General features: G+C 31.5%; 1 protein-coding gene across 3 annotated transcripts in view; it reads left to right on the plus strand.

Moving 5' to 3' along the window:
• Noc3 (Nucleolar complex protein 3) overlaps positions 1-23,815 on the plus strand; it is a 64,010-nt gene that overhangs the window by 91 nt on the left and 40,104 nt on the right. For 2 of the 3 annotated variants that reach the window (XM_075365961.1, XM_075365963.1), the window contains exons 2-5: positions 8,451-8,625; positions 9,287-9,465; positions 14,325-14,548; positions 22,102-22,258. In XM_075365961.1, coding sequence (XP_075222076.1) covers positions 8,459-8,625; positions 9,287-9,465; positions 14,325-14,548; positions 22,102-22,258 — 727 coding nt within the window. In that variant the 5' untranslated portion in view covers positions 8,451-8,458. Of the gene's footprint in view, positions 1-13; positions 320-8,450; positions 8,626-9,286; positions 9,466-14,324; positions 14,549-22,101; positions 22,259-23,815 lie in introns of those variants that run through there. The other variant, XM_075365962.1, reaches the window with a different exon arrangement.

The following is a 23,815-nucleotide window of genomic DNA, read 5'->3' on the forward strand; positions in this document are numbered from 1 at the left end:
ATTCTTTAGTTTTGTTAATTGTATTTTGTTCTTATTGTTAGTTATAGTAATTTTACAGTCTTAATAGCAGTTATTTCTGTTTGTGAGGAATAAATGTTATGCAGTCCCACAACTCGTTTTTCTTTATTTCAGACAATAAGTCAGTTTTACGTAAGTGGCAATCTAATAATACATAGTAAATGATTCCGCAATTTAGGTGAGAAATATTTCTTAATTACACAGTGTGAATATATAAATATTTTAACTACAAATGAACTTTTGCGTCAATATTAAGAATTTATTGCAGAACATTATAAGTGTTCAGTATGCACCTAACAAGGTCTGTTCATTGTTTACATAGCAAATAGATTTATTATAAAAATAAATTGTGTTTAATTTGACTGTTTTTTTTTTTTTTGGTCATGTATTTGCATATTCACTTTAAATATTTATTAAATTGAGGCATGCCTGTTGTGCAAAACATTTCTAATTATGGTATGCTATTTCCATTAAGCTGTATTACTCTTTAGTACTATATTACTTTTAGTAATCAAGTTGTGTAAATTATGATTCCTACAACAGGATCCCCAGCTGAGTTATGATGTGTATATAAGGCATATCAAAGAAAATGGTAGATTACCATGTGCTGCTCTCAATTTCAGTTATGGCTCTAATGCATGTGAAGTTCACTATAAAGAGTAAGTTCAGAATAACGCCAATAAACAGAGTTTTGGCTCATGAAAGTTTTATTGTGTTCCGATTGTCAGTTACAATACTGAATTCAAAAATGGAGTCAGAGCTTTTCCATCACCCACAGATTTAATGTGGTCACACTTATCAAGTATTGCTTTTGCAAAATTGTACTTACTTAAATTTTTTTTGTACATTTTAAATGATTTTTAATAGAGGGTGGAGTACAAACGTAATATTATTAAGTGAATAGCTGTATAAGCATGACTGTATATATAGACACTGACATATCAGCACAGAGCAATCACCTTTTCTTTCTTTTCCCTGTTTAGCCTCCGGGAATTACTGTTCAGGTATTACTTAAGAGGATGAATGAGGATGAAATGTATGAGGATGAAATGAAGTGTAGTTTTGTACAGTCTCAGTTCGACCATTCCTGAGATGTGTGGTTAATTGAAACCCAACCACCAAAGAACACTGGTATCCATGATCTAGTATTCAGATCCATATAAAAGTAATTGCCTTTACTAGAACGCTGGAACTCTCAACTACCAAATAGCTGATTTGGGAAGATGTGTTCACTACTAGACGAACCCGGTGGGTTACAGAGCAATCATCTGAGTCATATAATTAACACACCAGTGTTGTTTAAACCAGTTTTTCTCAATGTTTTTAGGTCCACAACCCAATAAAACCTGGTTAAAACTATTTAGCTACATTGATAGTGACGGGTTTGAAAATGCACGTATGAAGTGTACAAACATGAGCAATTTACAGGTTCCAACTTGATGTGTTTGTGCTCCTTATAACTTGATGTGCTTGCATAATATTTGTTGTGAGGGCATCATATTCAAATATGCATATGATATGCATATCATGTTATATAAATATGATATATGTCGTGCTCTCATCAGTATAAAAAAGGCATAAGTAATTGCAGAACGTCAGTTTTTGTTTTGAATGCGAAGCATGCATCTGGTACCTTGTTTCTAAAAGTGTAATTTCACTGAAAATAATAATTGAGGTTTTAATTTTTGTAATATGCGGTTGAATGATCTAACTTTTTCCTGATATTTCTTATGCAAAATGGATAAATTTGTGGAAAAACAAAGAGAGCCATCTTCATCCAGTAAATCGATTGGTAAAAATATAAGATTGTACAATGATAGTTATTTAAATTATGGTTTTACCTCATTGAATGGAAAGCCATAGTGCATTGTTTGCTTCAAGTCCTCTCTGATGAAAGCATGAAGCCATGAGAATTAATTCAACATTTTGAAACTAAACATTCGGATCATAAAATCAAACTCTTGGAAATTTTCAAATGAATGAGAAATCAACAGCTTCTATTTGTAAATCAAGCCATACTGATTTTTAGTATTTAGTGAATTTTTAGTATTCACTTTGAAAAAATCAGCAGATGTGGCAAACATTTCTCAGTTCTTATGTTTTGTGAGATATGAATGCACTAAGGACAAATTAATCAAAGAAAATTTTTTGTTTTGCAAATCAATTCCTGGTCATACAACAGGATAATGCCTTTTTGATGTTTTTTATGTAGCTACTGAATACTATAACTTAGATTGGACAGAATGTATTGGAGTATGTAGTAATGGTATAAAGGCACTAACAGGAAAAATCAGTGGACTTCTGATAAAATAAGATTGTCTTTTATCAAGGGAGGATTCGACGCACTGCTTCCTTCATAGACATGCTTTTGCCACAAAAAGTATGCCGGAAAATCTCAAACAAATTCTTTGTAAAACTGTAAAAATGGTTAAACTTACTAAAAGTCAACCATTACAGATAAGGCTGTTTGCTGAACTATGCGAAGAAATGGGAAAAGAAAAATTCTCTTCTTTTCCATACAAAAAGCCAGATAGTTATTACGGAAAAAGTGTTAATCCGGTTATTGGAATGCAAGATGAATTAATAATATTTTTGCAGGATAAACAAATGCCATTCTCAATTTTTTTACCGAATAATGAGTATATGTTACTATTGGCTTATTAGCTGATATATTTTTGCATTTAAATATCTTGAATGTAAATTTACAAGGACGTGATAAAAACATTCTATTAATGATAGGCAAAATTCATGCTTTCATTAAGAAGCTTGATATCTGGATTATTCATCTTCAGAGCAAGAATTTTGATATATTTTCACTTACTTCCGATTATATTGAGAAAAATTTGGATGAAGAAGATACTATTATTCACCAGGTTAGCATGAAGATGCATTTGTATAAGCTAATAAAAATTCAGTTGGTGGAGTGCTTTCTGGAAGATAAAAATGATCGCTTGAAGAGATGGGTACTGAATCCATTTAATGAAAACATTGCAGCTGCTAAGTTACTGGTTGAAATTCATGATTTTTTCACAGTGTTTTGTCTGCTGATAAAGCATTACAACTACAATTCACATCTGAAGATTTATATACATTTTGGCCTGCTCAATAAAGTGAATATGTAAATTTAGTCACAGAAGCATTGAAAATATTAATCCATTTTGCCACATCTTACCTCTGTGAAAAGTGTTTTTCATCTATGGTTATGCTAAAAACTAAATTTAGGAATGTCCTTTATCACTTGAAAAAATTTGTTTTTTTGTTTCTGACATAAATTCAAGTTTGGAGAAACTAAAATGAAAAAAAATGCAGCTGTCTTATTAATTTTTTTTTTTTTTTTGTTCAGTGAAATTTACTACAGAAACTCAAAGCTTATGTGTAGGAATATGAAATGTAATCTTTCTAGCGTATGAAAAATGCCATGCCTGACAGGGATTCAAATTCAGGACTCCAGATGAAAGGCCAAGGTGCTACTGCTCGCGCCACAGAGCTAAATAAAATGTTTATAATAAATGAACATTTTTTCTCATAAAATGATTTCATTACTGTTTATGGGTAAAGTTATAGGCTAACTTCGCAACCCCCCTTCATATCACCAAGATCTCCAGGTTGAAAAACACTGGTTTAAACATTAGCTGTGTGATTACTGTGTTTACATTCTGTTTTGTGATTTACATTTATTGTGTCAAGTGTGGTTTTAGTGAGTAATTACTCTAAGGAAGTTCATAAATTATCTGCATAATTTCTGTTGCATGTTTGGGGATTTGTGTTTAAACTACTGTGAAGTTTGACTCAACTCATTTAAAAAATGTTAACCCACTGGGTTGATCTAGTGGTGAACATGTCTTCCCAAATCAGCCGATTTGGAAGTCAAGAGTTCCAGCATTCAAGTCCTAGTAAAGTCAATTATTTTTACACTGATTTGAATACTAGATCGTGGATACCAATCTTTGGTAGTTGGGTTTCAATTAACCACACATCTACATTCATACATATTCTCATTCATCCTATGAAGTATTATCTAAAAGGTAATTACTGGAGGCTAAACAGGAAAATGAAAGAAGAAAAATTAAAAAATGTTATGAATTGTATTTTGGCTCTGAAGTTGGGATCAAGGTAGAAATGGATAACTGTGATCTGCTGTTCAACCTGTGTTAAATGTCTGACAGACTGTGCTATTATTGGAACATGAGTTTTGTCATACCAGTGATGTGGTGTAAACCACAAGACCATTTTGTAATGATTGTTATTTTGTAATTACAAATATAAAAGGAGTAAATATTAAACCAAAATACACAGTGCAGTACTCAAATTTGGGAAGGACCTGTATCCCATACTCCAACATATTAACTTTCAAAGATGAATCACAATATGAAGTACCACTGAAGTTTGACATGAGGAACAAAATGGTCCTACTTTTGAAACTGAATTTTCTTCTCGTGAACTTCATCTGATAACTCAAGATAAATTTAACGATCTTGTTCTGGATTTGAACTCTTAAAGAAACAACTTGAGCTTCTGAAAGGTTGGAATCTTTTTCATAGTACACTTGAGTGTGTTTATTTTGTAATTGTCAAGATGAATTTTAGGATTTATATATAAAGAGAATACTTTAGGGTGCTTTAAAAATACTTGTGTATGCTGCCATGGATGCACTTCATCATGAATATAGCTCTCCAGAAATGGAGACTGTTCATTAATTCTTCAAAAGCTAGTTTAAAGGCTTATCATTTTGCTCAATGGCAAAAAAAATTCCTTTTGTGCCATTAACTTATGCAACTAACATGAAAGAAACTTATATTACAGTATGAAAATCCTGTTAGGAAAAATTCAGTTTAACAAATATCATGTAGAATATGGCCTTTTTTTTTACTGGGTGTGCACCTCAGCCAATACAAATCATTATATAAGGAAATAATGGCCAAAGCATGAAGGGACTTAAGCTTTGGCAGAAAAATGTTGAAGATCCCCATTATTCAGCTCTGAAATGATTCATTTACCTTCACTCCATATAAAATTAGGGCGTTTCAAAAACTTTGTTAAGTCAATGCTTAAAAATGTTCTCAATTTTATTATTTCAAAGAGAAATTTCTTTCTGATGCTAAAATCAAGAAAGGAATTTATGTTGATCCCCAAACAAGAACTTTGATTAGAGATTTCTTATTCAAAGAACCTTTAAGCCAGGTTGAAAAATCAGTGTAAAGATCATTTAAAAGCGTTTTACAAAACGTTTTAAGAATTCATAAATCCCTCCTCAATTACCGAGACATTGTAGGTGATTTATTACAATCATTTAAACATATATGTGTAATATGCCCACAACAATTTTTTTCTTGGATTTACACCTGGATTTCTTTCTGGCATCGTCAATGATGAGCATGGAGAACACTTCCACCATCAAATCTCTGTCTTGGAAAATAGCTACCAGCAAAACTGTAGTGTAAGAATACTTAAAATTGTTGTTGGACACTAAAAAGGGTTGTTCCAGATCTCAAACACAAAAGGAAAACAATTACTACCTCATTTTAGTAAGTTGAATAATGTCCTGCATTCATGATAATTCTTATATTTCTTTTAAAGTTATAAAATATAATGGGTGATGGAGAAAATTTATTTAATACTTGAATTCAGTGTAAAAATTTATATTAGGATCACATATTTTGTTCTTTGTGGCAAATAAAAACTTTAGTAAAGATTTGAATGCAGCAAACCACACAATTGCTGTCCATGTTGTATCTCAGACAGCTCTCCCCAACTTTAAAATGGATCCAGTGGGCATATAGCCAAAATCTATAGAACATAACCAGTACGGAATGGGGAGTCTTTTAAGGAGTACATCATATCCAGGCAGTAGACATCTGAAAGTTATTGATTACATTTGTATCCAAATTTAGTTGAATAATTTGTTTTTAATGTTTTTTTTTTGTTTTTTTTTTAAATCTAAGTAGTACATTTTTGTATTTGATAGATCAGGATTATGAGTGGAAAAATTTTTATTTCTCTGTCAATCATATGTCTCACAAAACTGACTATTCTGCTATAAATCATAACTTTATATCATGTGTTCATTGGAAATATTGTTAGGTTTTGTGATTGTGTTGAAAAGTCAATTTAAAATGAATGTTCCTTTGTCCAGTTGCACCAAAAAATAAATACAAGCAGTTTTACATTTTCTCAGTTCAGAAGAGGTGTAACCAGTAGAGATTATTTGTAAAATGCAGCAGTAATACAAAGAAAGTTGTTTGAGTTGAAGCAAAATCTACAAATGTATTGGTTACTTTAAAAGTGGTAGGATTTCCTTCTTTGATGGAAAATGGAAAGATAGGCCTTCCACTCCAAATAATAATGACAATATTAAAGTAATTAAACAATAATTCACAATAATCAGTGAATTAAAGTTGATGGAGTTGTAAGTAATTTAAATATATTCGTAAGCTATGGCTCAGCATTTTCAATTGTTCATAACTCTTTATACTTTCAACTTCTCAAAAGAGTCAATATGTTTCACGATAACAGAAGTGATTGTTGACAAATTTTATTTATTTTTTATTAGAGAATCTTAACCATATCTGAAAGTTGAAATGGTGATTATTTTCTTTTTAGGATGTTTCATGTTTCCATTTTTTGAGAGTAGCAGAAACTTTAGTAAGTTCATTATTTTAAAAAATGTCAAATTCATATAAAATTTATATTAAAAGATGTCAAAATCCATATCAAACATATTGTATTTTTGTACATAATATATTCTGGCATTCACTGAAGGAAATAACTGAAAAGTAATTGAAAATTTTAAGTTATCTGATAATTGAAAGAATTCAAAACTCTGAAATGGACCAAATGCTTAGAAATGATAAGGGATTATGTTTAAAAATATGCATATTTCATTTATGTAAGTGCAAATTAAAATAATGGTTTTTAAATCTCCTCTTTTACATTCCAAGTTATATAGTTATATTGTATTGTAATATACTAATATTAATACTTGATATTATAAGCAGTTGTACAATACATAAGGGAAAAAGTAATAATAATCAGACCAAATTTTGCATGTCATGATTTTTACATTTCATTGCTCCCTCTAACCAAAAAACATAATTTTAGGACTGAAAAATTCCAGAAGGATGTATTTATTGGCCTGGTTTTCCTTGATATCTCCAGAATGGGAGGACTGATTTTGATGAAATTCAACACAATGTTTTCTTATATAGGGCACCGATGACATTTTATTTTGGTTATTTGGCTGGTCTAGTGATTAACTCCTCAAATCAGTTGATTTCAAAGTACACATCATAGTAAAGGCAGCTACTTTTATATGGATTTGAATACTAGATCATTGATACCGGTGTTCTTTGATGATTAGTTTCAATTAGCCACACATCTCAGGAATGGTCGACCTGAGACTGTACAAGACTACACTTCATTTACATTCATACATATCATCCTCTGAAGTAATACCTTACAGTGGTTCCGAAAGCTTAACAGAAAAAAGAGAGTATTTAATTTTTGTCAGAAATCTGTCAAGAGAGCAACAAAATACAGACATGGGACCGATATCCCAAAATTTTACTTAAAGTAGATACATGTTTTTTTTCATAATTTAATGTTCCTTATTTAATTAAGATATTATCTGATCTTATCAGGGCAAAAAACCTTTCATATTTTCCTCTCTCTTATAGTTTCAAATTTTTATAAGTTTCAAACTGTTTAGTGAAGTTCAAAAATACCAAACTATTCTTTCTCTATTACCTTTAACTATGTTTTATATAAAAAAAAGAAAATCTTGGGATTTTTCTTTTTGAAAAATTTAATACAATAATCCATCTGGTGTAGTCTTTAAAAAAAAATTTTGATAGTGATGATAGATTACTGACTTGTCTGTAATTACTATCTTCTTAATTTTTTACATCTTTTTATATAGTGGTTTAATTTTTTAACTTTTAGTTTACTAAGAAGTTTATCATCGGTAAAGGAATAATTCTTCAAATGAGAAAAAGGCTCATCTTATGCATATTTTTAATCACTTGTACGAATATCCCCACTTTAACCTATGGATTTAATTTTTTTTAAGTATGGCATTAGTTTCCACTTTATCTGATGATGAAGATGCCGTTTTATCTTTTCACCTACAACTGTTTGAACCACGAATCTGTTTATTTACTACTTATTGTATTAGTAGTTATTCTTGAGTTGATGTCGATAATGAAAGAAAGTAAAATTCCATATTTTTTTCTATTTGTCTTGATTAATTTCCTTGAGAATTAACAGAATTAGAATTGATCTCTTATTGTTTGTTATGAAGTTCGGTATGTATTTACTTGAAGTATAGAAAGTGCAGCAGTTCTGATAGTAACTAAAACTATCTGTAAATTTCCTCAGTTGTACCTCTTCTATTATGATTCCATTAAATTAAAATCATATTTATTTTTGTCTTTCAGGATATAATATGAAGAAACCAAAAACAATCTCTTTGAAAAAAAAGAAAGATTTGAAGAGAATAAGTGATAATAAGTTATTCTCATCACCTATAAAAAACTCATCTTTAGATGAAGAAGAAAATGTCAGTGAATCGAGTGAATCTAATAATGCAGAAGATAATTTTATTAATAATAGGTAATGTTGTATCATTTTTCTGTCTTTTTAACATTTTTAAGTGCATAATGAAAAATTTGTGTTTTGATGACATGCTTTGTATTGTGTGTTACAATCTAATACTGTTTGTTTTTCTGTTATGCATTAACAATCTATAAAAACTAAATAGTTTGTATTATTGATAATTTTTCTAATAATAAAACAAAATTATTTTGATAAATTTAACCATAAGCTAATACTCACAAGCTACTCTTGTATGACTGCAAAAACTGATTATAATAGAATCTGAAAGCAGCTGTTTTTTAATAAAAGGGAATTTATTTTTTTGAGATTCTCTTTCTAGTGTCCAATTTGGATCTCAGTATCCGCACTTTTTAACCAGCCTTTTCTGATACAGGCGATTGCTATAAATAATTAACATAATATCGGAATATATCTTCAGTTTTGGATCTGCACTTTTTAGTCGCCAAAAATATCATTACAAGTAAGATACATACATGTTGAGATATTTAACACTCAACAATTTTTTCTGTTTGTAATAGTAGTCAACTAAATTATCTGTTTATAGTTTTTCTTCTGATGTTACAGTAGGTTTACCAAAGCATAGTCATAATCATTCAATAGAAGTATTTTTTTTATTTATTTTATTATCTTTTTTGCATGTCATATTACTTAATTTCAGGATTCCAAGGAAAAGGAAGAAAGAAGTTACTGGTAATAGTAATAATAATTTCAATTTTGAGGATCAGTATGAAAGAGAATTAGATGATAATGAACATGCTGGTAAAAAGACACGACTATTATTACCAATAAAAACTGGTGGAAAAATAATTCATCGTGTTGGGTTTGTTGAGGAGGATTGTGAGTATAAGATTTGTATTTGTAATATTTAATTTATTTGGAATAAAATTTGTATGTTTGCACTTATAACTGAATTACACTCTAAAAGATTATGAAAATCTTTAAACAGCAAAATCATGTTATGAAAGTGGGCACTCTTTTTATTACACTGAAATTAATAAATGGCAGTTCAGTCAGCCATATTGGCTGAAAAAATTTAGTTTTTCTAACTACTAATTAGAAAAAGCTGACAACACAGTTGTATGACTTCACTGTTACGTGACTTTTTCTGATTCACGGCTTATACACACAACTTAAAATATTTATCATTTTATTGAAATACAATATTTTTTGTTTATTTAAATCAGTGATTGTAACTAAAGCACGCATGCATACCAATACCATATTTAATTCGCGTGGGTGTGGTGGTACTAGTGGCCTCTAAAAATAAATTTTGCATAGTTTAATATTATTTATTTAATTCTATTACTCACCTGTGATATCAGAACATAGCAGACGACTACAGCAGTAGTCCGGCCGCTAAGTGGGATGTGGTATATGTAAGGGGAGGATGGTTGGTTTAAGACTCCACCGATGGGGAATAAATTTGTGGATCCAACAAGATGCTAATAGAAAAAACTGCAATGAAAAAGACCCACTGTACTGCCTTATACAACGTTTCAAAACTATTATTATTTTTTGGAGTGCGGGTGTAATTTAGCAAAAAAAATTTGTACACAGAAGATGGTTTTTTATAATTGTTCACAAAAATTTTAAAAAGAAATGCAATCACCCCTTGTACTGCCTTCTATAACTCTTAAAAATTAAAACCATTTTTAGGATTGTGGGTGAAATTTAGCCAAATCTTTTTATTTTACAAAAGTTGTTTATTTAATATTAAAATATACAGCCTTAATTATGCAATATTTGGAGACGATTTTGTTTTCCCACCTCCCGACCTTTTGAATTGAAAATTTAATAGCATCAATGCCTCATATATATATAGAAGTAATCTGGCCAAGTTTGGTCAAAATCAGTTGAGTAGTTCTAGAGATAAGATTTGTAGGCCAACATTGAAAACCATTTTTAGGGGTTGGGGTGAAATTTAGCAAAAAAATTTTTTTACAAAAGTTTATTTAATATTCACAAAATTATCAAAAATATGTATAACTTTAATTACGTAAAATCTGGAGACGATTTCGTTTCCCCCTCCTGTATACCCTACCTCCTGATCTATTGAATTGAAAATTTAATACTATCAATACCCCTACTATAGAAATATAGCCAAGTCTGGTGAAAATTGGTCAAGTAGTTCTGGAGATATAAGGTGAATTACACGCCAGCATACATACATACATGTATGTTTGTACATTTTGTTGCAGAAATTTTGATATAATTTTTCAGTTTTCTGGGGTCCTTAGGGGTCAATTCATCAAGATTCGGTGAAAACTGGATATCCACTGTATTGACCGATGCAATTTTTCGGTTTTCTGGGGTTCTTAGGGTCACAATTTGTCAAGATTTGGTGAAAACCAGATAAACTCAATTTTGACCAATCGCTATACTTTACCTTCTATATAGCTATATAGATGAGAAAGTAATTAAAAAAAAAAATGTTTTTATTACATGTTTGAATATACAGATTAAGGCAGTTCGATCATATTTGAAGAAAATGCAAGATCGTTCACAATTTCCCAGGATGAAAATTTGTAGGGTATCAAATCACGTAACAATGATGGTCATACAGTTTTTTCTGTATATTCAGGAAAAGTTTGATCAAGATATTTTCTAACAAGAAGAGCGTAGGAAGAGTTGCCATTCCATCTTGGTACCAAACATAGGGGCAACCTTTGTGAACATAGGCTTGTTTGATTGCTTGAAAATAATGTCTTAGAACTCAAGATATGAATTGCTGTAAGACTTCTGTTGAAAAAATAAGGTTGCAGCAATCCTTTACTTGAAATTCTATACCAAACATGAATTCCAAGTAAATTAAATTCCTTCTTCATGATTACACAAGAATTTTCAGCAGACCAATGAATGCAGTTATAAGAGGTTTTATTAGGCCATTCAATTTGAAGTGTGCTACATCATAACGTATCACTATGCTAGAGAAATGGGGATCTGTTTCATAATGAATATTTAATTTGTCTACTCTTCTATTGAGATCATCTTCATTAAGTAAATAATATTGGTTGATAACACTTAAATTCAGAATACTTTGTTCTGGAAATTTCCATGCAATAGAAGCCTTTCTGGTTGACGTTACAGGGTTTTATTAATTTCTCCGTAACAAGTTGTTCGTTACATAGAGTGCAACTAGTTCTAGATCTAGCTGATAGTGGAGTATCACCATTGCTTTTAGTATCTTCAAATTTTTTGTTCAGCTTATACAGATGTTAGCATATCAGAAGTGGAAGATTAGGAAATTTTGTATTAGAATTTGTAATTGAAAAAGCAGTGTCATTGTTTTTCCATCATCATCATCAACATTGAAACATAAAATCTCATTCTTTGGTTTGTCTATTTAAAGCTATACATGTATTTTTTTGGTCTACAGTCATTTGACTGGTTTGATGCAGTTGTCCAAGATTCCCTATGTAGTACCAGTCATTTCATTTTGGTATACCCGTTACATCCTACATCCCTAACAATTTGTTTTACATATTCCAAATGTTGCCTACCTGCACAATTTTCTCCATCTACATGTCCCTCCAGAATTAAAGCGACTATTCCAGGATGCCTTAATTTGTGGCCTATAAGTCTTTCTCTTCTTTTAACTATATTTTTTCAAACGCTTCTTTCTTCATTGATTTGCTACAACACCTATTCATTTGTCATTTTATTCACCCGTCTGATTTTTAACTTCTTATACAGCGCTGCATTTCAAAAGCTTTTACTTTTCTTTTCAGGTACTCCGATTGTCCAAGTTTCACTTCCATATAAAGCTATGCTCCAAACATATACTTTCAATAATGTTTTCCTGATGTTTAAATTAATTTTTGATGTAAACAAATTATATTTCTGAATGAAGGTTCGTTTCACCTGTGCTATTCAGCATTTTATATCGCTCCTGCTTTGTCCATCTTTAGTAATTCTACTTCCCAAATAACAAAATTCTTCTACCTCCATAATCTTTTCTCCTCTTTTTTTTTATATTATGTGGTTCATCTAAATTATTTCTATTACATTTCATTACTTTTGTTTTGTTGTTGTTTATTTTCATGCGGTAGTTCTTGCCTAGGACTTCATCCATGTTATTTATTTTTACTTCTAAACTTTTTTACTCTCGGCTAGAATTACTATATCATCAGCAAATCATAGCATCTTTATCTTTTCACCTTGTACTGTTACTTCGGATCTAAATTGTTCTTTAACATCATTAACTGCTAGTTCTATGTAAAGCTTAAAAAGTAACAGGGATAGGGAACCTCCTTGTCAGACTCCTTTTTTTATTACGGCTTCTTTCTTATGTTCTTTGATTATTACTTTTGCTGTTTGGTTCCTGTAAATGTTAGCAATTTATCTCCATACTTTAAGGCTAAATTTTTCAAAATGCTGAATAATTTATTCCAATCTATGATATCAAATGACTTTTCTAAGCCTATAAATGCCAGTATGCTGGTTTGTTTTTCTTTAATTTTCCTTCTGTTATTAATCCGAGTGCTAACATTGCTTCCCTTGTACCCTATACTTTTCTTGAAACCAAATTGGTCTTCAGCTAACACTTCTTTCAGTATCCTCGCAATTCCTCTGTAAAAAATTCTAGTTAAGATTTTTGATGCATGAGTAGTTAAGCTAATTATTCTGCATTCTTCACATTTATCTGCTCCTGCTTTCTTTGGTATGATGACTATAACATTCTTTTTAAAATCTGACAGAACTTCCCCTTTTTCGTAAATATTACACACCAGTTTGTATAATCTATCAATCTATCCTCGCCTACGTTGTGCATTAATTCTGTTAAGTATTCCGTTTATTCCAGGAGCCTTTCTGCCATTCACATCTTTTAATGCTCTCTTAAATACAGATCTCGGTATTGTTTCTTCCCTTTCATCCTCTTCAACTTCTAGCTCTATAATACCAGTTTCTAAATTTATGTACTCCAAAATTTTCCTTAACTTTCTTGTATGCTCCGTCTATTTTACCTATGTTCATTTACCTTTCCACTTCTGAACACTTTTCTTTCGCTAGTTTGCACTTTCTGTTTTTAGTATTTCTTAATTGTCAATAGTTCCTTTTACTTTATTCATCACTAGCATTCTTATATTTTCTTCATTCATCCATCAGCTGCAATATATCCTCTGAAATCCAAGGTTTTTTACCAGTTCTCTTTGTTCCGCCTAAGTTCACTTCTGCTGATTTAAGAATCTCCTTTTTAATATTCTGCCATTCTTCTCCTACATTCTCTACCTTATCTTTTTTACTCAGACCTCTTGTGATGTCCTCCTCAAAAATCTTCTTTACCTTTTCTTCCTCAAGCTTCTCTAAATTCCACCGATTCATCTGACACCTTTTCTTCAGGTTTTTAAACCCCAATCTACATTTCATTATCACCAAATTATGGTCGCTATCAATGTCTGCTCCAGGGTAAGTTTTGCAGTCAACGAGTTGATATCTAAATCTTTGGTTAACCATGATATAATCTATCTGATACTATTGATAATATTTGGTTTCAGTTAACAAAATTATGTTGTTTTGAACTCAGTTTTGTGGCATGAATAACTTTACTGTATGAAATTGCTATTATTCAAGCCTCTATGGTTCTTTCAAAAGTCATATTAAAAACATTTTATGATTTACAATTTTTTTTGTTACTTTTGTTAATTTTTGTCATGTAATAAATCTTTGTTTTAATGAATTCTAATGATATTTTTCAGTGTATGATCCAAAAGCACCAGTGATTAATGAAAAGAATGATGCTGACGAAGAGAAAAATGATGAAGATGTTGAAGATGAAATTAATGAGAATGAGAGAGAACGTGATCTTTCCGAACCTGTTTCAACCGCAGAATTATTAGCTTGGAGAGAAAAAGCACTCGCAAAATGTAGATTTAAAATTGGTCTTCTATCAAGCAGTATTTTAGAAGATCCAGAGCAAAATGTAGGTGGAAATACTGATTAGTTTTTTTTTTTACGCACAACTGGAATGTAGTTTTATATGGGGGACATTTAGTAATTAAAGAGACAAATTGAAATTGATGTAGAAATGAAATAGTTTGTAGAAATAGTTCTGTACTTTCGTGACTAGGTTGGCATCACTGGGATGAGCTGAGAACAGCTGACTGATAAAAATTGTTTTGTTTATAACCTCAATATTGCATTTAACGATGCCATGTCCGCTTGAAGTTTTCACATTAGTTGAACAATGTTCAGTGATCTATTTTTTTGCTTTCTTAAGTTGAAAAACCTGTTAAAATCTTTTCTCAAATGATTGTACAGTGTGGTGAAAGTTGTATGAACCATGAAAGTTTTTATAAGTGGGTAGAACAGTTGAAAAATGGTCGAACCTCAGTGACTGATGATCAGTGTTTTGGCCAGCTAGTTGAGGTTTTAACTCCTTTGCTTGAAACCCATATTGACGACATTATTCGTGAAGAGGGACGTATTACAGTTGAACATATACCAGAAACAGTTGCAGTAAGTGTTGGCACAGTTCGTAATGTTATCAGTAACAAGCTAAAGTACAACAAAACAAGTACAAGGTGTGTCCCGAGGGAGTTAACGCAACAATACAAGGAAACAAGACTCAAAGTGTGTACAGACTTGAAAGAACACTATGAAAGGGAAGGTGATCCTTTTTTAAACAAGATTTTAACATGTGATGAAAGTTGGGTTCACCATTTTGAAACAAAGTCTAAAAGACAAAGCATGGAATGGAAACACACCAACTCACTTGTCCGAAAGAAATTCAGAACGTAAGCATCAGCAGGAAAAGTCATGTTGACCGTCTTTTGGGATGCCCAAGGTGTCGTCTTTTGTGATTATTTGGAAAATCAGCGTGTTCAGTAAACAGTGTCTACTAATCAGACATGCTGATAAAAAAAGTAAAGCCAACAATGAGAGAAAAACATCATGGATCTGAAAGAAAAGGCGTGGTATTGCTACATGACAATGCTCTCCCTCACACTACCCAGCTGACCCCCAAGAAACCATCGGAAAAATGGGTTGGGAGATACTACCACATCCTCCCTACAGTGGAAAAATGTTCAGCAACAACAAGGAGGTCAAAGAATTTGTGGGAAGTGGCTCAAACAAGACAAAGACTTCTTTGCATCAAAATACAAAAAAAGTAGTTCATCGTTGGTGCAAGTGTATTGATATTGGTGGAGATTATGTTGAGAAGTAGTAAAAGTCTCATTTTGTAAAAATTCAGTTTTTTTTCTACATCAATTTGTCTCTAATTATTGATTTAATTATTGTGTGTGTGTGTGTGTGTGTGTGTGTGTGTGTGTGTGTGTGCATATGCACATGCACGCGCGTGTGTGTGATTTTTTAAACATATTCCCTTATGTTTTGTTATGATTGATTTATGTACCTACCTAGTCTAAATCTTTGTGTAAGTATGAATTGCTGATAAATTAAATATTATGTAAATACTTGAAGACATTGAATGATATCTACTTACAGAACTATATCAATGAGTGTTTTAATAGGGCGTATCAAATATAAACAAGAATTTATTTTTGTAAGTTTTATTTGGTATAATCAAATAGCTATGCACACATTTTTCAATGTAATCTCCTGCTTTGGAAATGTATTTTGCCTAGTGGATTGGTAAATTTTTGATCTCGGCGTCATAAAATGAAGATAGTTGTGTCAGGAGCCAGTTGTACACAAAGGCTTTCACTTCTGCATTGTCTTGGAATTGTTGTCCTCCTGGTGCTTCTTTAAGCAACCCAAAGAACTGAAAATCACAGGGCCGTAGCTCAGGGCTGTAGGGAAGATGGTCAAGTGGAGCCCATCTTATTTCCTCTAATCTTCTACAAGTTAAGAGTTGCAGCATGGGGCTGAGCATTGTCATGGAGGAGAATAATGTCTCGAATCGGTTGGACATGTCTTTGGAACGATAAGCAACCTGTACTTCATTCAAAAGCTCACAATAATAAGCAGTATTTATTGTGTGACACTCATGCAAGAAATGAATGTGCAAAACACCTTGCCAGTCGAAAAAAATAGTTGCAAGCACCGTGCCAGCTGAGAACTGAGTCTTGGTTTTCACAGGGGCTGTCTCTCCCTTCTTCTGTCACTCCATGCTAGCTTGTTTGGATTCAGGCGTGTAATGATAGACCCAAGTTTCGTTGCAGTTGACAATTTGATTCAAAAATACATTCTCTTCTACAAACCAAACTGAAAGCTCCTGACAGACCTGCAAATGTCTCAACTTGTGTTCTGCTCTCAAAAGGTTAGGGACCCACCTGACACACACTTTACGGAGTCTTAGATCTTTTGTTAGGATTTTTTGACAGCTCCCATAGTTTATTCCAACCTGTGATGCAATTTTGGAAACTCAGACATCGATCGCCTTCAATAAGATCACGAACGATGCAAATGTTTTCCTCCATATTGCTGGTTGGAATCCTCATTTTCAACCCATTGACATCCTTCCTTGAACTCCTTATGCCAGGAAACATGTGAACCCTTGACATTGTTTGATCCTCGAACTGTACAGTCAATCTTGTCAGAATTTCCACTGGTTTTAGGCATTCATGAGCAAGAAATTTAATGATAATGCATTGTGCAGTGGAAGGATGCACTTGTTGCTCTGACATTGCAAGTGCTACTGCCAAACTGGTCTGAACTGGACACCGCCGGCTCTTACCTCCTATATCCCCACCAATGCACTCTAGAAGCGACTGTTCACTCCCTTCTAACTTAGTGCTCAGACTGAAAAGTCTCATTTATATTTTATTTAATCTCTTAAAAAACAAGCAGTAAATGTAACTTTATAAAAAAATTCAAAGAATTTTATTTTTATATTCAGAACATAAAAATGAAAATAAAAAGATATTTATGTTAAATAATTAAGAAAACCTAAGGACAGAATAAATTATTTATAATGGTAAATATATTATTAATTATCTTTTAATTTTTTTTTAGAGGAGCAATTTAAGTAAATCAAATCAGTTAACTGAAAAACAGTTCTATTTGTTCCCTATAAACTGAATTTAGACATGCTTAGGGTGAAAATCTCCATAGGACTTAATAACACCTTGAAACTACAAACATTCTAGTCTCTCCACGTGATAGCATTTTTTTTCTTTTTAATAAAAAAAGTATTTATTACAATAGACATATTTATATCAATCACAAGATTTTTATATAAATATTAAGATATGTAGTGAACATTTATAAATAAACCTGTAAAAGATATTTAATCAAAATGTTTGCACATTTTATTCATCACATATTATATTTCTGTTGATTATGACATCAACAAGTGAGGAACTGCAGTGAAAGCGAAAGGCAAATTCTATTCACAAAATATTTTAAGAGACAATAGTTTTTTCGTCTGGTTAAGTTGGCTTCATTTTCTTTAAGTGTGCATCATGCTTTAAAAATTGACAAGATACTACAGTAAGGTAGACTTTATTTCCCTTTTGATTAAATTATGAGTATATTTTTTCTGATGCAGCTCTCCGAGATTCCCTATCTAGTGCTGGTTGTTTCATTTCAGTATACCCTCTACATCCAACATCCCTAACAATTTGTTTTACATATTCCAAACGTGCCCTGCCTACACAATTGTTTCCTTCTACCTGTCCTTCCAATATTAAAGCGACTATTCCAGGATGCCTTAGTATGTGGCCTATAAGTCTGTCTCTTCTTTTAACTATATTTTCCCAAATGCTTCTTTCTTCATCTATTTGCCGCAATACCTCTTCATTTGTCACTTTATCCACCCATCTGATTTTTAACATTCTCCTATAGCACCACATTTCAAAAGCTTCTAATCTTTTCTTCTCAGATACTCCGATTGTCCAAGTTTCACTTCCATATAAAGCGACACTCCAAACATATACTTTCAAAAATCTTTTCCTGACATTTAAATTAAATTTTGATGTAAACAAATTATATTTCTTACTGAAGGCTCGTTTCGCTTGTGCTATTCGGCATTTTATAACGCTCCTGCTTCATCCATCTTTAGTAATTGTACTTCCCAAATAACAAAATTCTTCTACCTCCATAATCTTTTCTCCTCCTATTTTCACATTCAGTGATCCATCTTTGTTATTTCTACTACATTTCATTACTTTTGTTTTGTTCTTGTTTATTTTCATGCGATAGTTCTTGCGTAGGACTTTATCTATGCCATTCATTGTTTCTTCTAAATCCTTTTTATTCTCGGCTAGAATTACTATATCATCAGCAAATCGTAGCATCTTTATCTTTTCACCTTATACTGTTACTCCGAATCTAAATTGTTCTTTAACATTATTAACTGCTAGTTCCATGTAAAGATTAAAAAGTAACTGAGATAGGGAACATCCTTGTCGGACTCCCTTTCTTATTACGGCTTCTTTCTTATGTTCTTCAATTATTACTGTTGCTGTTTGGTTCCTGTACATGTTAGCAATTGTTCTTCTATCTCTGTATTTGAACCCTAATTTTTTAAAATGCTGAACATTTTATTCCAGTCTACGTTATCGAATGCCTTTTCTAGGTCTATAAACGCCAAGTATGTTGGTTTGTTTTTCTTTAATCTTCCTTCCACTATTAATCTGAGGCCTAAAATTGCTTCCCTTGTTTCTATACTTTTCCTGAAACCAAATTGGTCTTCTCCTAACACTTCAACTCTCTCAATTCTTCTGTATAGAATTCTAGTTAAGATTTTTGATGCATGAGTAGTTAAACTAATTCTTCTGTATTCTTCACATTTTTCTGCCTCTGCTTTCTTTGGTATCATGACTATAACACCTTTTTGAAGTCTGATGGAAATTCCCATTTTTCATAAATATTACACACAGTTTGTATAATCTATCAATCGCTTCCTCACCTGCACTGCACAGTAATTCTACAGGTATTCCGTCTATTCCAGGAGCCTTTCTGCCATTTAAATCTTTTAATGCTCTCTTAAATTCAGATCTCAGTATTGTTTCTCCCATTTCATCCTCCTCAACTTCCTCTTCTTCCTCTATAACACCATTTTCTAATTCATTTCCTCCGTATAACTTTAATATATTCCACCCATCTATCGACTTTACCTTTCGTATTATATATTGGTGTACCATCTTTGTTTAACACATTATTAGATTTTAATTTATGTACCCCAAAATTTTCCTTAACTTTCCTATATGCTCCGTCTATTTTACCAATGTTCATTTCTCTTTCACCTTCTGAACACTTTTCTTTAATCCACTCTTCTTTCGCCAGTTTGCACTTCCTGTTTATAGCACTTCTTAATTGCTGATAGTTCCTTTTACTTTCTTCATCACTAGCATTCTTATATTTTCTTCATTCATCCATCAGCTGCAATATATCGTCTGAAACCCAAGGTTTTCTACCAGTTCTCTTTATTCCGCCTAAGTTCGATTTCCTTTTTAACATTCTCCCATTCTACTTCTACATTTTCTACCTTATCTTTTTTACTCAGACCTCTTGCGATGTCCTCCTCAAAAATCTTCTTTACCTCCTCTTCCTCAAGCTTCTCCAAATTCCACCGATTCATCTGACACCTTTTCTTCAGGTTTTTAAACCCCAATCTACATTTCATTATCACCAAATTATGGTCGCTATCAATGTCTGCTCCAGGGTAAGTTTTGCAGTCAACGAGTTGATTTCTAAATATTTGCTTATCCATGATATAATCTATCTGATACCTTGCAGTGTCACCTGGATTTTTCCAAGTGTATATTCTTCTATTATGATTTTTAAATTGTGTGTTGGCAATTACTAAATTATACTTCGTGCAAAACTCTATAAGTCAGTCCCCTCTTTCATTCCTTTTGCACAGCCCGTATTCACCCACTATATTTCCTTTCTTGCCTTTTCCAATGCTTGCATTCCAATCTCCAACTATTATTAAATTTTCATCTCCTTTTACGTGTTTAATTGCTTCATCAATCTCTTCGTATACACGCTGTACCTCATCATCATCATCATGGGCGCTTGTAGGCATATAGACATTAACAATCGTTGTCGGTTTAGGTTTTGATTTTATCCTTATTACAATGATTCTATCGCTATGCGTTTTGAAATACTCTACTCTCTTCCCTATCTTCTTGTTCATTATGTAACCTACTCCTGCCTGCCCATTATTTGAAGCTGAGTTAATTATTCTAAAATCACTTGAACAAAAGTCGCCTTCCTCTTCCCACTGAACCTCACTAATTCCTACTACATCCACATTTATCCTATCCATTTCCCTTTTTAAATTTTCTAGCCTACCAACCTTTTTTAAACTTCTAACATTCCACGCTCCGACTAGTAGATTGTTATTTTTTAATTTTCTGGTGACCCCTTCCTTAGTAGTCCCCACTACTTATATAGCTTATATAACCTCTAATTTAATTTTGCTCCTCCTACATTACCCTTTTCTTTTATGGAACAAATTGAGGTTTTCTGTTAGTTCTTCATTTATCCCTTTTTTTTTTTAATATACCTTCCTTCTTGTATAGTACTTTGCCTTTATTAACAGTTACACCAGTGAATATACTCTATTACTCCATTTATCCTTACTTTGTACACATTGTTCATACAGTTGGTTTTTTCAAATCCTTCTATATCTCAGAATTCATCTGCAATCCATATCTCTTTTGTTTTTTGTATTGCTCTTTTAGTTCATCATTCAATTTTATGTTGAGGTTCCCATCTTCATCCTTCCAGTTTTTGAATTTTTTTTGTCTTTCATTCTTTCAGTTATCCCTCTGAAACTTGTCATTACTCTATTCTCCTTTTGTTGAAGCCAGTTTGTTCTGCTGCTGTTTTCATGTTTTCTCTCATATTTATTTAGCCAAAATTATTTTGCACTGCTACTATTTTAGGTATGTGAGCTATTTTTTTCTTTTATTTCCTTTTCAATTCCAATTGATGTAAAAATGGATTAACTTTTCTTGTCTAAATGTTTATCAGAATCTGACCACGAAACGTAATATTTCTGATAATATGTTCCATTAATTTAGATTTGTGTGATTGTTATGATTGATGACTAATCAATCGTGTTAATTTTTTCACACATAACATAAGAATGTTTCAACTGTTTTCAATAAAATGTTCAGTTTTAATAATTTACCTTAATCCTGACTGGAATTTATATTAATGCAAATTTATAGAAACAGAAAGCTTAAAGAGTTTCCAATAACTTATGTTAAGACATTTTTGGATATGCTGAATGTGATTTTAGTGCTTTTTTAAACACTTTTTTGTGATTAACTGAATCAAAAATTTCATATGAAAAGATTACAAGGGACAAAAATTATAACACTTGTTTAAAAATAGTTTTTATTGTTTTTACTCATGAAAGTCTTTTTTGACATTTGCTTGCTGGATACTTACCAAATTGAAAAAGTTTGTGTATATCAAAAAATTGTGAAATATTAAATTTAAAATCTTGTCTTAAAAATACTACATTAATTTTAAATCTGTAATAATTAGCTAAACAGTTTCAGGTATTTTATTCATAATTATGTATTACTTTTACCCTTTTTTTTGTTTCAGGTTTCTAAATTGGCACAGCTGAACGAAATGTTAAAAGAATATCGTCCTGAACTCGCAATTACTGTAAAAAAATTGGTCTCTGTTTCTTTAGCAGAAATATTTAAAGATATTATCCCCTCCTACCAGATAAAACATCAAGATGACTCTGATATTAAATGTATGTTTTGAAAAATATATTAATCTTGGGGTATTCCATTTTAATTCAACAAATTTGCCAAAATTTTACTGCATCACAATGTTTGATTTTGAAGATATTTGGTATATGATAACTACCCACCTTGTAATGGCCAAAAAATATTTTTTTATATTTAAAAAAAAATGTTTTTCTTGAGTAATAGACTTTTCTAACTCACCAACAGGTAAAAACAGTCATTTCTGTCACTTTTTCCATGAGCGTAGCATTCTTATTTTACATCGTACAGAGGTCAGAAAGGGCTTTTTGGAAAGAGTAAAGATGGAACTTCACGTTAGTATACTCAAAATTCATTTTGTTACATAACCAAATCTTGTAACGTTTACTGAAGTTATGTTTATAAATTGTTGTTTTTTCAAATTTTGGGCCCAAAATAAATAATGAAGGGATTATGCTAACAGATCTATTTTTTACCTTTTAACTCTTAGATACTATTAGTACTTGTAAAAAAAATTGGACTGTTACCAAGTGTTCTTCATTAAAAAAACTGGTCGCCAAATCATACGATTTTGAAAGTGTCTTATTTTTATATGTCTATAATGAGGTAGCTTATATTCTAGGTTTGTTACCTAAAGTATGACACATACACACACACACACACTCATGCTTAAATATGAAAATGAATAGATATGCTTAGAATGTTTGCGTAATCCTGAATGTAAACATTGTAGAAGGCTCAGTTACTGTTTTGATTTTAATGTGATATGTTGTATTGTTGCTAGTATAATGTACACTTGTTTATAAAGTAATTTTATTGACAGTGAATTTCTCTTTAATGCGGTATCGTTTATTTTTAATTTTATTAATTAGAGAAATTTTTATTTTAGCTGTAGAGAAACTGGGATAAGACAAAGTAAGGTGCAATTGGTAGTTTTATAATTTATATTAACTGTATTGTTATTGTAATGCTAACTTGCATTTTATAAAAATGGATTATGGAGTGTTCAATTGGCATTCACACCGAAACAGTATGTCACAAATTGACTTACAATAGACCTTCAATATTGCATGATATTTTAGAGTATACTGAACAGCAAATAACATTGTTGGCTTTAAGAAGTGGATGTACTGAAACAAAAAAATCTGAATTTTTCATAAAATTGAATATTTAGATAAATATTTTCATATTAATCGGAAAAGTTACTGTAACCTATTTAGCTGTCACACTAAACTGGTTAAGAAAGCTCTTTGAGAAATTTCTTTGGCACTTTCAACAAGCAATCCAAATTAAAATTAATTCCAGGCAAAGTACCATGTACAAAATGCTTAAACAAAGTACAAAGACCACAAGAAAGCGAACCGGAATGTCAAGATATTATATTTGAGTCTCAATATGTTACAGTTGAGTCTGTGAATAAAGCTTGTTCAGCACTTGACATTTCCTGCGTTAAGGTTAAAAAATTATTGAGCAGCACAAAGGAACAAATTTTACAAAAAAAGGTTACAAAAATAGTAGTCTGTTACAGTAAATTAAATGATTCCTGATTTAAATATTTTTACTGAAGAAACAAGTTTAGTACC

This window comes from Lycorma delicatula, chromosome 5 (assembly GCF_047948215.1).
Source record: "Lycorma delicatula isolate Av1 chromosome 5, ASM4794821v1, whole genome shotgun sequence".
In the NCBI taxonomy this organism is placed as follows: Eukaryota; Metazoa; Arthropoda; class Insecta; order Hemiptera; family Fulgoridae; genus Lycorma; species Lycorma delicatula.